The sequence below is a fragment of the Micropterus salmoides genome, unplaced genomic scaffold (genome assembly GCF_014851395.1).
Source record: "Micropterus salmoides isolate LMB-PRFRI ecotype aquatic unplaced genomic scaffold, ASM1485139v1 Ms_hic_scaffold_10, whole genome shotgun sequence".
Taxonomy (NCBI): Eukaryota; Metazoa; Chordata; class Actinopteri; order Centrarchiformes; family Centrarchidae; genus Micropterus; species Micropterus salmoides.
The window spans coordinates 16210586-16227094 of NW_024040041.1; the positions used below are offsets into that span (position 1 = coordinate 16210586).

A 16509-nucleotide genomic window follows, 5' to 3' on the forward strand; every position below is an offset into this window, starting at 1 on the left:
CACATGCCTGTAGTGCACTATATAGTAAATAGGAAGTGGTTTTGGACACAGCTCTTCACCAATACGGGAGAGCAGACTGTAAGCAGCCTGAGAGGCAAAGCCCAGGGCCAATAGTCATCAAGGCTGCTTGTTAAGTTGCTGTGAGCTAACCGAAGGTGACTCAGACAAATATATCAGCATTTTTATCAGCACTTCTCTTCTGTTATCTGGAATAGGGAGGTTTAACATTATGAGGCCACTGTTCAGAGACTTTAATGAAAAAAAATGAACCTGAAACAATATGTGTGTGGGGAACATAGACAGGATTTTGATATAAATATGCAACTGTGCACAAATCTATCCGCTGTGTATTTCCTTTCTGTTCCCCCCACTCCTCACAGATTCACCCCACCCTGCAGCTGTGCAGAAGGTCAGCTCTCCCTCGTCTTTTCCTTCTTCTTTCTCCCTCTCTGTCTGGCCCTTTGGTTTTCAGCATAAAAAAAAGCTGCCAATCTGTCCGGGAGAAGACATAATTGCCATTATGACTGCTGCGGCCCTGCACATCACACACAGTGTACCGATTGTTCCACAGAGGAAGAGGGGGCAAACACTGTCTGCTCTGTGCAGACACCACACAATATTATCGTAGCGTGACTACAGCTCATCAACACACACACCGCACACACAGTCTCTCAAACGGAGACTCTCAGTCTCCTTGTAATCTTTCCATTAAGCACAGAACAAACATAACTTTCTATAGGCTTGAAAATCCATACACCACTACCCTTTAAAAAAATCTTTTAACTGTCAAGCCCTGGGTAAACACACACTCACACAGTGCCACCGCCAATAGGAAATGATAGAAAGACTGAATGGAAAAGCAGTTTGTACAAAGACAGGAACGCCCAATTTGTGAGTGTGTGTGTGTGTGTGTGTGTGTGTGTGTGTGTGTGTGTGTGTGTGTGTGTGTGTGCGTGACACATGGGGCCGAGGTTTAGGGAAAGTTGACCTTATCCCAGTTCCAATTCCACTTCTCCATCTGTTTCCAAAAAAGAAAAGGTCACCATTCCCACTAAAAAAAAAAGACACTCTGACACTTAAAACAACCCTAGGGAGAAAATCAGGCTTCAGTAAAGATGCTATATACACATTTGATACCAAAACTACCCACTGCAAAGCCTGTAAATATAACTGGGATATGACTGGGTGTAAAGGATATGGGAGCAGTGATTAGCCAGAGGAAATATCCACTCCCACCATAGCAAACTGATGTTTTGTGATGGGAAAAAGTCTTTATCATCGTTACCAGATTGCATGGTTGATTCTGCTGACAGAAGAAAGGGAAGGAGCTGAGAGTCCCACTTTCTGAGCAAGTGCTAACCACACGTGCATAAGTTGTGATGCTCTTATGAGCCCCTCGGGGGATTCGACGGTGAGGATCTCACAATAAAAACTATTTTTCTATCTTTTATGATGCCTAATGTTTTTGTGCAACACCGCTATGATTTCACTAATTAACATATAGTTGAATTTACACATTTCCTACAATGTCAACAAAAACTGAACATTATAAAAAAATCACTTAGGTAGAGCTACTGTACTGAATTGTAATAGATTGTATAGGTTCCTAATAAAGTGGCCACTGAGTGTACCTCTCAAGTTGTTACACTGACAACAGCAACACAAGTGGCTCACTTGTGTGTTCCTGGACATATTTCAAATGCAACTGAAGAGCTTTAAACTTTATTTAATATTCTAGATATTAATTTTCATTACAGATCAGCACTAAGGTCTTGCGTGCCATGTAATACAAAAAAAATGTGTATATCCTTTTATACAACAAAGATCACAAACAGTCATGTGAAATAAAGTGGACCCCTTGTGGCCCTCTCACACAAACCTACTGCACAAAGACTATTTGTAACTAAAACCCCATTTAATACAGGAAGAAAGGATTCATTTATCATTTATTAGGCTATACAGGCACATCTGTAAAAGTTGGACAGAGGTTTGGTTAATATAAAAACTGTGAAGCAAAATAGTCATTTTCAAGTCATGTGACTGTGTCAAGCCACTACTACAGCGAAATAAATTAAAACTCTTGGCTAAATAACAATACCTCATGAGTGTGCTTCTCTCTCAGACACACACACATACACACACACACACGCTCACTAGACAGACTCTTTGGTACATGCAATAGCATGCTCTCCATGCTATTTCAGCTGTCTGAATAGGCAAGGGAAAAAACTGTACTTGTTTTAACAAGTAAATATTGTTATGCTGCAATTAAATATTCAACAGAAATGTTTAGAAGATCAGACTTCTATCTGCACCTAGTCAAGCAATGGAAGAACTAGAGGAACAAAGGTGGTTGTTGTTTCTAACAGAGCATTTAAGGAGGCAAACGTTTAATCTGTTTTCTTGCCGGCAGTCAGCTTGTCAGCGTGGAGAGCGAAGGTCTCTGCCACCATCAGAGGGAAGACTAAAGAGGCATCTGCATACACCTGGGAACAAAGAACGGAGCAGTTTATCACTTTTCTGTTATGTATGTCTGTTACACACCACTTAACTGGACCCAGTCTCTGGTTTATATATTTATGTTTTGGTGCGTTGATGCTGCAGCCCTTGGATTAAACAGTGTGCAGACACTGACACCTTGAGGACAAAGCGGGGATACATCTGTTTAATTTCCAGCTTCAAGGGGCCAGCTAGCTATTACTCAGCCTCCACGCATGGATAATGCATGAAGTCCAGTAAGTTGCGTGGTGAGGTCTCCATGGATCAGACAAGTTAGTCGAGCACATCACACAGATGCTCGATTGGAGTAAGATCATGGATATTTGGTGGCCAAGTCAACACCCTGAACTTGTTGTGTTCCTCAAACCATTCCTGAACCATTTTTGTTTTGTGGCAGGGTGCATTACCCAGCTAAAGGAGGCCGCTACCGTCAGGGAATACCTTTTCCATGAAAGGGTGTACATAGTCTGCAACAATGCTTAGGTAGGTGGCAGGACCACAGTGCATCCTGGTGCCATGTGTGGGCACCCTCACTGGTCTGTGGCTACGCAGTCCCATATGCAACAAACTGGGTTGCACTCTGTGCTCTGACACCTTACTATCAGAACCAGCATTTACTTTTTCAGCAATTTCACATACAGTAACTTGTCTGTTGGATCGGACCACATCAGCAAGCCTTCGCTCCACACATGCATCAACGAGCCTTTGCTGCACCTGAACCTGTCGCCAGTTCACCGCTTTTCCATCTTTGGTTAGGTACAGACCACTGAAGACCGGGAACGCCCCACAAGAACTGCAGTTTTGGAGATGTTCTATTCCAGTCGTCTAGCCATCACAATTTGGCCCTTGTCAAAGTTGCTCAAATCCTTACGCCCGACCATTCTACCAACTTCTAACACATCAACTTTGAGGACAAAATGTTCACTTGCTGCCTGATATATCCCACCCACTGACAGGTGCCATGGTAACTGGAAAATTAAGTGTTTTTCACCTGTCAGTGGTCATAATGTTAGCTGATCAGTGTTAATGAAATAACTCAGTGAAGCAGAAGAAGGGAAGCCATCTCACAATAACTTTCAATAAAAGGGTATCGGGGAGTATAATTGTGATAAATTGAACATAATGTTGACATTAGTTTTTGGACTGGTCATGGGTATTGCTGGGATAAATAACGGTACCTTAACAGGTTTGGCATCCATTCTGATCTTGCCCCAGGATACGGCCTCATCAGGTCTGGCCCCAGAGTCAGAACCATCGAATTCCTGGCCCGTGTTCACAAACACAGCGTAGTCAGCTCCGTTCCTCTGGAAGGAGATACAGCGCGTCATAAGAGGAAACTGGTTTTGCATGTTTTTGTATTTGAGGAGGTTTGCTTTCCTGACTGCTGTGTTCTTCTACTGTATGACAGTCAACTAGGTCCATTTATAATGAGAGATTACTATCCACAACCAATACAGGCATATCTAAATCTAGAGTGGACACCAATACTTTTAAGTTAATAAAAAATAAGTACTTATTCATTAAAACGTGTGAGTGACCCTGTGTAAATGTTGTACTATTATTCATTTTATTAATAAAGCATTATCATGTAAAGTAAAGTAAAACTTACTATTATAGTTGAAAAGTGGATTATTGTAACTGTTACATCATATATATAAAAATATACTATCTGAACAGTAACAATGCATTTTACGTTATAAACACATCATAGTATTTGCATGTACAATCTTGATCTAACTTGTAGTGCAAAATAAGTATGAAGTAGCATGAAATGGAAATACTTCAATGAAGTACATTTCACCACTGAAGCCACCTTCATTTCTCAAACCTTTGCCGAAGTGTATACAAAACCTGATGATAAGTCATGTATGAGTAACAGGAAGTAAAAAATAAAGATCCCATGAAGTTAGTTACCATAAGATTAGCATTAGCTATATGATGTTTGACCAGCCCTCCTCCCAGGATGATCATTCCCGTCCTTTTGGCAAACACCGCCTGGCCGTTCAACCTGCGAATATCTGGGGGCGGGGGGGATTCATGATATGAACATCAGATGACAGCTGTGGCAATCCTGTTCTGTAGCAGTTACGTTGCTTTTACCTTCCACTATGTCCAAAACCAGGCCAGGGTTCTTAAAAGAGTGGAAGTAGATCATGTCGCCCAGAGAGCCGTCTGTCAGAGCAGGACTGAACACTGGAATGTTATTCTGAAACAGAACATAACACCACATTTACTGATAAATACATACAAATAAAACAGGGTTAGCAAGGTCAAGAAGCAGGATGAAGTTCAATCAACAGTTTCCAACTGCCTTCTAGTACAACTTCTAGTCTACTGATTTCACTGGTGCTAATGAGCCCACCAACCAAAGACACTACAGTTCATTCTTAATCCATATACATCGGATAACATTTTTGAAATGATGACTTGTACTATGGTTGCAAGTAAATTGACTTTAAACTTATTTTGACAAACTTCCCTCACAAACTCACTAATGACGACTTAATGTTTCTTGTCCTTTTGTTTCCTTTGTGATGTAATACTCTCCCAATATAAACCAGGACTCACCTTGTACGCCCAGTAGTAGACAGACTCTGTATTATTGATCTCCTTGCCAAGACGATGGATCATTTTGGAGGGAGTCCAATGTGTGCCCTGATATAAGAAAGGTCAAAGGTCAAATATCACATGACGTAGAGAATATTGTAAAAGACAAGTTAGGAACATCCTGACTGCACAACTTTGTGGAAAACGTGTTTTTTTGTGTCCCCATCAGGCTAAAAGCCAATTCAGACTGCATTGAATCTACATTGTTGTCACGTACCCTACGCTGTAGCTTGATGCGCACAATCCCAGAAATGTAACTACTCGACGCGGTGACAGCAAGAACTGCCATTGGTCAACTTGGTAGCATTGCATTTCTGGTTTGTCCTTCTTCTACCTCAACCGGTTCAAGTGTCATACACACCATCTCCTCCAACGCCTCCTTGTTTTTGCATTTTAATAATTTTACTAAAAGAAACTGCTGTTTAGTTTCAGTCGCCATTGCAGACACCAATGCACAATAAAATGCTCACAACAGCACGTATTCTCAACGTTGAAGTATACACTGACCTTTACAAGTACTGCTATTTCATACTACAGGTTCCAACTGTGCCGGGTGCAAAACAAACAATATCCCAACCACTCAGAGAGACCCACCTCTGTGTTCTGCTCCAGTAACATCTGGTCCAGGATGGGCATCAACCAGTCTTCAAACTTACAGTAGTTGTCATTGGGCACCAACAGATTCCCTATCCTACATCCAGCAATGACAAAGGAGGAGGGTAAGACAAAGGGGATGAACAGGGACCAGACATAAATAGGGATAGACATAAACAGAGGTGTCCGGGGGGGTCTGGAAATCAGTCATTATCTGGTGTGACCACCATTTGGCTCACGCAGTGCAACACATCCTTCGCATAGAGTTGATCAGGTTGTTGATTGTGGCCTGTCGAGTGTTGGTCCACTTGTCGTCAATGGCTGTGCGAAGAAGTGGCAGTCAGGTCAAGACTTTTGGAGATGGCTTATGGTAGAGAAATGAACATTCAATTCACAGGCAACAGCTCTGGTGGACATTCCTGCAGTCAGCATGCCAATTGTACGCTCCCTCAAAACTTGCGACATCTGTGACATTGTGCTGTGTGATGGAACTGCACATTTTCGAGTGGCCTTTTATTGTGGCCAGGCTAAGGGACACCTGTGCAATACCCATGCTGTCTGATCAGCATCTTGATGCCACCTGTGAGGTGGTGGATTATCTCGGCAAAGGAGAAGTGCTCACTAACACAGATTTGGACAGATTTGTGAACAATATCTGAGAGAAACAGGCCTTTTGTGTACATAGAGAAAGTCTTAGATCTTTGAGTTCAGCTCATGATGAATGGGGGCACAAACAAAAGTGTTGCGTTTATAATTTTGTTCAGTGTATAAGCTAGCTACTTTTAAGACGAATATCTGCCTGCTAAACACCTTCACCATGTCCTCTTTCATTTTGAGTACACTGCTTGTCTGCTACTGATTAGGTTATTGTGAGATATAGTTCAGTTAATAAAGCAGGGAAGGGTAAGGCTGGTCCAAGACTGATGTTAAAGGTATTGCTACTGACATTCACTTACTTAGAGTAGACACATTCTTTGCCGAGAGTTAGATGAGAAGATGTCATGTCTGTCTGGTAAATATGACTACAGCCAGTAAGCTTGGCTTGACACAAAGACTGGAAAAAAGAGGAAACAGCTTGCCTGGCTCTGTCTAAAGGAAACAAAATCCTCCTAACGGCATCTCTAAAGCTCAGTGATTAGAATGTTATATTTCACTAGTTTAAAATAAAGTTTTAAAAAAAAAAAAAGACAATTCACATTTTATTATTTATTACTGTGATGGACTGTTTTTGGCCGGGATCAGTTGCCAGTCAACCAGCAGAGATTTCAGGAAGTTACTGGTTGTGGCCAGGAACTAGTACAGCATATAACCCCACCTAACACTGTGAATCTGTAATTTTTGCACGATTAACAAACGAGATATGACATGTTAATTGGTGATCTTTGGTGCTGGTAGCTGGATTTTGTTATCTTTGGGCAGAGCCAGGTTTCTTCCCCGTTTTCAGACTTTGAGCTAAGCTAAGGTTTCTGGCTAGAAATTTACCATACAGACACCAGAGTGGTATCGATCTTCTCAACCAACTCTCAGTAAGAAAATTAATGCATGTATTTCCCAAAATGTCAAACGATTTCTTTAAAGCTCGGTGTAAAATGCCACCTTTATGGCAGCCATCAGCATCGTTCTGAGGATGTGAACGTGGTGTATTATATCAGCAGTTACCAACCTGTTGATGCCCCTCTGGCGGAGGTCCTTGCCAGGCAGGCTGAAGTCTCCCAAGTACGTGTGAGCCAGACACTTGATTAAATCCTCCTCTATGCCTCCAGCTGTGGTTACAATCACATCCACCTAACACAGTAGTAAGACAGACTCTGATAAACTAGTCACAAGCCAGGCTTGATTGTTTTAGATGTTAACTCTGACATATTAAGGTACCTGGATAATTGCGACAAGTGTATAAATTTGTACCATTTTGTGCTCTGCCAGGTAACGGATGCTCTCTCTGACTCCAGAGCTGATGAGGTTGGAGGTGTATCCCAGGAAGATGGTGCAGCCTAACTTGCGGGGGGATTCACCAGACTCATGACACTCATTTCCTTCATCTGCCTCCACTGGCTCCAGACGCTTCTCTATCTGTGGGCGTGGAGTCATCAGACAATAATGGTCAACATTCACTCCCCTGTCTCTCCCCACATTTCCTGTCTCTCTGCACTGACTATAAAAGCAAAAATGTCAAAAGAACAATTATAAAGAAAAAATCATTACAGCAAGGTGCATGTTTCTGGTTTGTTGTTATTGTATTTTTGTGTCGTTGTGCTCAATTGTACTGGGGTAGAGGAAGAAATCTCAGAGACAAATAACTCAAAAATATCTCATCTGCATGGCTAACAGAGGTAAATAAGTAAATAGTTTTTTGTAAGATACAAAATGCTACACAGGAATCACTCTCACCATGTGATTGATCTCCTGAATGGCCAAGCCCATTCTGCTGGCCTGGAAGCCTGTGGTGAGGTAGGACTTTAGCACCGCCTGGAGATCAACCCCCTGGTTGAAGTCGTAGCCTCTGATCTTGGGCATGTCCTCTGGGAGGTCACAACTGGGCTTAAGGACGGCCTCCATGGCAACAGAAGGGGCATGGTCTGCCATCTTTACTGCAAAAACAAAGCGTGTTAGTAGAGTGTTTATCGTAAAGGAGATTCCCAGTAGAGCCCTGATCAAGTAACAATGGCAGCTCTATTCTTACTGACATGTAAAGAACAACTGAGCCATGAGTGAGCTCCCATGCCGCCAAGAAACACGTGCATCTGATACATGAACAGCTGAGAAAAGTTGACTTGCGCTTATAACCCAACATCACTGAACGTTTTCAAAACACATCCTGAAGGATCGGCTCTCTTGACGGCCTCTAGGTGAGGAGCTTTAGGCAATGGCACTGATCAATAGTGAGGACCCAGAGGAGGCAGTGTTACCGGAACAGCCATGAATATCCAGATTATATCCAGATAGCCTGAGACTTATTTTGAAGTGCAAATGCAAGTTGGAGGGGGAGGAAACAAGCCAATTGTTTACTGCAGTGTTTGCATATTCAGTATTAAACATTATTCAGACCCCTTTACTTTTATTGTCCTTTGTGATATAGATTTCATTTAAAATAGGTTCATTTACTTTTTACACACAATAAATCATTATGACGAAACCTTTGACAGTAGGAACTTTGTGAGGTACCTGTGAATTACTTCTACTACATTAAACAATGAAATATTTTAATCTTTTCTACTACACTTATCTTACCGCTGTTACTAGTTACTTTACTAATAAAGATTTACAAACAAAACATATGACAACAGCCTAAAATATGATGCACTGTTATGCAAGTAGACAAGTTAAGTACATAAAAATGCTCCAACTCGACCAACGTTTTAATTGACAGACTTGGCTCACTAGCCACTATTTGCCTATTACTGTCTTATGGCATAAAAACTAAAGACAGTCCTGTTGTAACTGAAAACTGTGTGGCTTGCTAGCACAGCTAACTTCTTGCGACAAAAAAAACAACACACACACTTAACAGTAAGTAGCAATTCACTGAAACTCATAAAACATAAACCCGAAAACAAACGTTAAGGCTCTGTTGTCCAGCTGTAAGATTCACCTATTTTGGAATAACAGTTACCTGTACGTTGTGGTCCCCTGGACAGGGAATTACTTAATTGAACATAATGCAGGATAACATCGCAGAATCAATGTGGTCTGATGTTAGCTAGGACACAAGCTAACAGTGAGCTGATGTTTGGCTGTTGTGGCTTTATTCATGAGTACATGAAGATGAAGACGTACCTGTTTTTTGAAGAGACGTTAAGTGATGGAGATGGTTAAGTAGTAATCAAGTGTCAATGAAGACGGTTACTGACAATTAGCATTTCTGCAGACAACGCATGGGTCAGCTGTAAAGCGTGTTTGCACTACGGAAAGTGTGAATGGACAAACATGACAGAACAGTAACTACGCGCAAATCCCATTAGTAAACAATTAATTACAACAACACAATCGTGTGCATGAAATCGTATCTGTGTGAAGTCCATAGTGATTTGGTCCTATCCTATTTACCTACACGTGGAGGCCAGTATATGCTTGAAAAACTATACTGAGGTAATGTAGTCAAAATTATAGTTCATACATTACATGCACAATTTTATTATTTTATTATTTCTGTTTTACTTTCTATTTACCATATTCAGTTATTTCTAATAATTAAATACTTTAATAAAGCATTTTTTAATTAGTGGTGCAAGAAGAACTCAAATTATTCCATTAAAACTCAATATTCTGCTATTAAAATGTATGTAGTTATTTAGTATTAATTATATGAAGTGAACTGTACTTACCACATGTATTAACCTCACTCATTGTGAAGAATGGTGTCTGTCACAGCTTTACATTTTTGTTGCTTTTGGCAAGAACACTGGTCAAACCTGCACCTTGTAGCCTCTTTGAGATGGAGAAAGGTGGTGTAAATTGCTCCATATACAGCTGGCTATTTCAGCTCATACACTGCGTGGCATTTTACAAGCTCATATGTTCTGCAGGTAAAATGTCACACAAAGTGACTAGAAACTGCAGATTTCAACTAAATCTAGGTCTAAAAATTACTATATTTCCATCCAAAATATTCAGTATGAATGCCGAAACAATGGTAATACTCAATCCCCAGTTCTTGAAAACTTTACAGCACTTAAATAAACAAACTGTAAATACCTAATACCTGTCCTTGTGAAAGTGTTTTTCTATTAGGAACACATTATATGTCTTCACCATAGTGTCACACCCCCTTTAGCAGTGCCTTCTCTGCACTGATTTAATAGGAATGTACCAAATGAAAGTCTTCCCACCTTTCAATTATTGTATATACAGACAACCCTTTTCTGGCCAATCACCTTTTGTAAAAAAAAAGGTGACTAGTGCAATTGGCTTAAAGGCAAAACACATACCTAACACACAGCATAATGCCTTAGCCAATAATCGTTTCATCAGTGGTGGCTGTGAAGTGATGTGTGATGTTTGTGACATTTCCAACCCTGTGTTGAATGACCTTTTATATCACAGAGCTTTTGAACTGCCCCCAACAGTGAATAAAAAGAGGGGTAAGGCCTATAGGTGAGAAAGGAGAGTCAGGAGCTTCTCTTTTCTGCACAACCTGAACTGATTCTTTGGACCCGGTAAAATACATAACTTTCCTGCGGCTCTTTTTGGTGTTGAAGGATATTGACTACAAATAGCAGGATTCTTGCAGTCTTTGTACTTAAGGAAATGTCAGAAAAGATGTGCAGCAGCAGCAACAGTGTTGTTCAAACACAAAAACTGGTGGATCAACTTCGAGTGGAGGCAAGCATGGAGAGAATCAAGGTCTGTAAGAATCTGAATAATCTAACTACATGCATTCTGTCATCATATACCTGAACTGCACCACTTAAAGATCAGCTGAGGATTTCCATAGTTCAGAATATATGCAGTGTACTGATGTGCTCCGTGACTCTCTATTATCCATCTATTTATTTATAAACATCCAATGTCAAATAGTTTGTTACATTATTATTTCAGTATTACAATGTCTGAAATCCTGTGAAACAACATACTGGTCACCTTTATCCCAGCAGATCTCCCTGACAGCAGCAGACTTGGTCCGGTACTGTCAGGACCACAGGCGCAGCGACCCTCTGCTCACCGGCATCGCCGCCTCGTCCAATCCGTTCAAAGACAAGAAGACCTGTGTGCTTCTCTGACAGTCCTGGGTAGAGATGACCAGCTGCCATATGGACAACTACTGTCTGAGAGTGCAACCACAGACTTTCTCCAGTCAAATGTGGACAATACAAACCATTTAGTATTTTTTTACATCTAGGCTAATTTCTCCCTTAAAGCGCCTCCTCCGAGACTCTGCGTTCCAAGCCAATGTTAAAGACATCACTGGGCATACTGTAGGTGAGAGGGAAACGTGAAAAGTACAGATAATAGTTTTATGTTCGTAAATTGTTTATTTTTTCACTGACAGGCTTTAATTAATATTGCTCCTTTATATAACAGTATTTTCAAGGTCCCTTAAAAGCTTTGATCTCAACCTTAGAATTACATGGGTAACTTGTAAAATATACTGGGTATCTATTTGAAATGATAATAGCTGCTTTGTCCAATGCAAACGTTCAGCTCAAAGCTGTTCCTGCTCTCCACAGGTCAGTGAACAAACCCAGCCAATACTTCAGAAACTAGATTTTTAAATCATTTAATGGTCTTTCAATGTGTTTTAATGGATGCATCTGTCAAGTATTGTGCAAATGATTTGTAGTTTGATTTATCCAAGCAATTTGTTATACATTTTTAAAACTAACACACAGAAACATACAAGGCATATGCAGACATCCCTACAAAAAAAGATTATATACATTAGCATTGCTGTGTTCAAATAAATAGCTTTATAAATACAACTGGTGTCACAGAGGGCTTGACACAAAAAAAAAGTAACTAATGCTTTTGGTTCAATGTCAGTTTGCTTTAACAGATTCACTCAGTTTGAGAGCACGTAAACACAATGAACTAGTTTCCACAGTTTGAATGTACAACAATTAAACAACAAACATTCTCAAGTGCAGTGACATCAACAGCTCTGAGTACTTGCACAAAATTGCAAATAAGTTCATGGGGCAAACATTAGCAATAAGCACATTTCATGTGTTAAATATGTGTACCTCTGTTTGTTAATAAATCTCTGAATAAGATCAAACACGGAATTACACGGCTTTTGGGTGAACCAACACAAATTACCTTTTTTAGTGTTTAGTGTACTTGTTGTTGACTCCGTGTATTTCAAATTCCAAAGTGCTAAAGACCAGTATGATGTTGATAACCTTCATCTCTTGTCTCCACCTACTTTTCAAGTCTAGCCACATAGCTTGCAGGTCTTGCCTTTTCAGTTTCTGGGCCTCCAGACTTCCACACACACATCTCCTGAGGCTACAGCAAGGACTCCAGCATCCACACTTAGCTGACAGGTGAAGACAGAGACAGGTGGTGTATAGGTATGTGTGAGAGAGGGAGAAAAAAAATGAGAATGAGCCCAGATTAATTAATTACATCTTTACAAACATAGAAACACCTCACAGACAGCAGATACTGTTCTGATTATGACATTGTGCAGAAGTCCATTTTATTTACTGTATCTGCTTTGTTATTTATTTGTTGGTAAAAGTATCTGTCATCTTACCAAATAGATAATAAAGCTATAACATCATCTTCAAAAGGTTAACAATTTGACGTTTTAATGGTCTATAAGATGTCGTAAAAAGTACTAACCCCATTGACCCCAGCTTGGTGATGCAGTGTGCACAATGTCCTTGGAGGAGCACACGGGATATGTACCTGCAATAGAGACAAGATATTACCACTGAAGACTGTTCAGTAACAGCTGGTCAGCTAAATAGGTGAAGAAACAAGGAATTTGCCTCATCGTACCTTGACAGTACGATCAGATGAACAAGTGTAAAGGCTTCCAGGGGACCTGTGGATGCCAGTGACCAAAGCTGTGTGTCCCACATCAAACTGGGACAGGGGTTTTAAGGTCCCCGCCTGCATGGAAAAGGAGTGGAGCATGCCACTGTTGTCTCCTGCCCACACTTCACAGCCACTGTGGCTCATGGACAGCAGGTAAGAGCTCAGCTAGAAATGGAGGTGTTGGTTAGAGTTAGTCTTGGTGTACAGGTGTATCTGAGCATATATGCACACAAACGCAGACCAAAGAAACTACATGTGTGTCTGCATCTACCCGAAGTCTCTTCAAGCCTTTGCCTGCCCTGCGGTCATAGACAGCCACAGTGCAGTCTTTACTCCCAGAGATGATGTACTTGTCATCTGCAGCTAGGCACATTACAGCGTTACCGTGGAGACGGAGGCTTTTCACCAGGGGTTCAGCAGCTGTGGACAAAATAATAACCAAGTGATTTGTCTTTGTGATTTCTTTGATAGCTGCTAACTGCTAAGACAAAAAGACATAAAATAAATGTTGAAGTGTGTAACACTGGTTTTAAGTCATGTGTCACTCCTCTATCATCAGATTTATAGAACTTTTTTTTTAATCACACTATGCCATTAAATTGTAATCCAAGTCATATGCTACACCTGCTTACCTCTGGTGTCATACATGCTGACCCTCTTGTCAAATGTACCAGCCAGCAATACATCTGACTGACAAGACAAGCAGAGGACAGCGGCCCCTGCCCTGATCAGGCCCCTCTCCGCACCACCTGCTTGAAGGTCCCACAGCCTCACTGTGCTGTCAAAGCCCCCTGAGGCCAGCAGAGGTCCCTGAGATGCCAGGCACCAGACCCAGCCTCGATGGGTGCTGAAGTCACCCTGCCCTCCCAATGTGTGCAGCAGCCTGCCACCAGAGTCTGCATGTAGATCCCACAGTTTAACATTCCAGTCTCTGGAACCTGTGGCACAAACTGTCCCCTCTCCACCCAACAGGAGGACTGAGTTGACCTGGGCGATGTGGCCTGAAGGTAGGGTGATGCACTCCAGCGCTGGGGGTGGGCTAGGACTTCTGGTGGGTTGACGTTGTTCCATATCTACCTGTCTTCCATTACCCAGATTCCTGGGGTCTGCCAAGTCCTCTTGGTGATTAAGAGCACCATTTTGCCCCTCATCAGCATCAAACACCATCCTGTGGTTCCTTTCTTCTTCCATTAGTGCTGCTGCATCATCCTCCAGTCTTTCTTCCAACTCCTCTCTTAGTCTTGCCAGGTGGTTCCCACCTACGATGGGCTGCATTTCACCATCCTCACCTTCCATCTCCACCTCCATCCCTTCATCAGCACCATATGCAACCTCCTGCGCCACCACTCCCACCCCTTCTACCTCATTCTCTCTACGATCTTCCTGTCCTTCTGGCTGCCCGTCCTGCCCCGCCCTTTGCTGCTGCCTCACTTGTTCCCTTTCCTCTTCCTCTTGGGTCTGTCTGGCCACGAGGTGAGCTTGGCCTGTCCAGCAGGTTATCAGCTGCTCCATCTCCACGCAAGCCGAAGGCCAGTCAAAGTCCTCCCTTGGCCCCACTGGAAAGCCAGCTTTGGATCCTATTAGTCTGCGTGCCCGGAGCTGCCAAGCGGTGCTGTCCTTACCCACATTACCCAATGCATGACAGACCTAAAAAGAGGAGAAAGAGGGATTCAAGAAAATGTCCAAAATCTGCAGGACTGATAAAGTCTTAAAGGTTCCCGGTAGACTTTCTGACCTCTAGTAGCACCACAGAGCAGTATTATTTATGAGTGGTCGTGCCCCAGTTTGTTTGCCTGTATGTGCAAATGCACGAGGAAAACATGACAGATATTCCTGCTAATGGTTTCATACTATTCCAGTCATGTACAGGTGGCAGTACTGCACAAAGAAACACAGGGAAGAAGAATACTACTTGCTGAATGTAAACAACGCAGGAATTAAAATACTTTTAAAATATCAGGTTTGCAAATGTTTTATTAAGAAGGAACTAATTTTTTTGTGTTTAATTTGTCAAGCAAAAAACTGCTTTAAAAACAAACTTGATTGACGATCAATAGCCCTAGTATTTTTCCTGTAGTCACCTTTGGGAGTATACAGTGAAACAGGGAAAGATATCAGATAGTGATTTAGTAATCTAGATTGAAGCAACACAAATGAGCAAAAAAATTAGATGATAAGACATCTTCAAAGGAATTTTATGAAAGTCATGGGCCAAAACAACTTTAAAACTAACCTTTGGCAGCACCGTGATGACACACTGAGCAGGAAGGTGCGAGGCAATGTGGGTTACCATCTCCCATGGTAGTGACAACAAGCCACTTGCCTCAGCAGAAGGTGAGGGGCTAACATCTGCTGAAGATGAGTGACCAGGAAGCGGAAGACTGAAAGCAGTATTAGACCAATATGACTTGCTTATTAATCTCATATCATATGGCGATATAAACAGCCATTTAATAAAAGCACAAAGGAAAGTCTTACCCTTGCAGGTTAGGCACAGAAGCTTCACTGCTCGGAGCTTTCACAGGGTCAGGAGGTGATCCATCCTGGTAAGTCCCTGCCTCTGCTTCATGCAGGTTAACCCTGACCTCAGACATCACCTTCTCTCCTCTCAGCACAAGACCACTAACGTTAACTCAGATACTGTAAGCAAACATTACTTTAAACTGCCTCTATTGTTTGTATTACTGGCTGTATGTGTTTCAGTACATAAAACCTAAAATATTGTCACAATGAAATATCGACAAAATGTTAGCTCTTTAGGGCTTAAGTTAGCTTAGCGTCAGCTACATTGGTTACGTTACAATTCAAAGATACATTGCTTGAAGAAAGCTTTAGCTACCCACGAAAACAGACATTTTCTCTTCGATTTCACCTGATAGCTTTATCTGCAACAGATGACTGTTACATATAAAACACAACTCTCGTAACAGAAATCGACTAACGTTAACTTAATGCTGCAACTGACAGCAAGTTACCGTTAGCTTCAGGTTACTGAAAACAAGCCGAGGCTTTGACAAAGCTAGCCTCTGGTCAAAAGTCGTCGCCGCAGTCAGTGTAACTAAATGGTGACCGCTGTCGCTATATTAACCAAATTCAGACTGTAATCTCTTGTAGCTTTAATGCATGGATATCAACCATCATCTGTTTTCAAGCCAAACTTCAAAACACTCTAAACACCACTTCCGGTGTAGAAAGATGTCGTCATCAACCTCTTTGATGGTTTTCACGGCAGTTGGCATCCATAGAGTTGCATTACTGCCACCCTCAGGTTTCTTAAACCCGCCTATCTAATCAGTCGCCCACAAAAAACAAATATCCATTTCCTGCCTT

The 16509-nt window shown here is 41.6% G+C and overlaps 3 protein-coding genes across 4 annotated transcripts; 1 reads left to right on the plus strand and 2 right to left on the minus strand.

Moving 5' to 3' along the window:
• Nucleotides 1–1706: 1706 nt before the first annotated feature.
• Nucleotides 1707–9630, minus strand: dhps (deoxyhypusine synthase). 2 transcript variants are annotated; one of them, XM_038698777.1, is made up of 10 exons: nt 9475–9630; nt 8089–8288; nt 7606–7770; nt 7364–7485; nt 5701–5797; nt 5068–5154; nt 4600–4705; nt 4414–4517; nt 3678–3803; nt 1707–2486 (listed from the first exon to the last, which is right to left on the minus strand). In XM_038698777.1, the coding sequence occupies exons 2-10, from the start codon at nt 8281–8283 to the stop codon at nt 2391–2393; spliced, it is 1098 nt and encodes a 365-aa protein (XP_038554705.1). In that variant the 5' UTR covers nt 8284–8288; nt 9475–9630; the 3' UTR covers nt 1707–2390. The 2 variants fall into 2 exon arrangements, with proteins under 2 accessions (XP_038554705.1, XP_038554715.1); XM_038698787.1 differs by having other exon boundaries at nt 8089–8283; nt 9475–9611.
• Nucleotides 9631–10810: 1180 nt separating this feature from the next.
• Nucleotides 10811–11772, plus strand: LOC119888289 (guanine nucleotide-binding protein G(I)/G(S)/G(O) subunit gamma-7-like). The gene is made up of 2 exons (XM_038698798.1): nt 10811–11040; nt 11292–11772. Exons 1-2 carry the CDS (start codon nt 10945–10947, stop codon nt 11415–11417), a joined length of 222 nt encoding a protein of 73 aa, XP_038554726.1. The 5' UTR covers nt 10811–10944; the 3' UTR covers nt 11418–11772.
• Nucleotides 11773–11898: 126 nt separating this feature from the next.
• Nucleotides 11899–16378, minus strand: LOC119888270 (F-box/WD repeat-containing protein 9-like). The gene is made up of 7 exons (XM_038698764.1): nt 15658–16378; nt 15413–15560; nt 13812–14826; nt 13451–13599; nt 13141–13344; nt 12982–13047; nt 11899–12673 (listed from the first exon to the last, which is right to left on the minus strand). Exons 1-7 carry the CDS (start codon nt 15771–15773, stop codon nt 12599–12601), a joined length of 1773 nt encoding a protein of 590 aa, XP_038554692.1. The 5' UTR covers nt 15774–16378; the 3' UTR covers nt 11899–12598.
• Between the last annotated feature and the right edge of the window lie 131 nt (nt 16379–16509).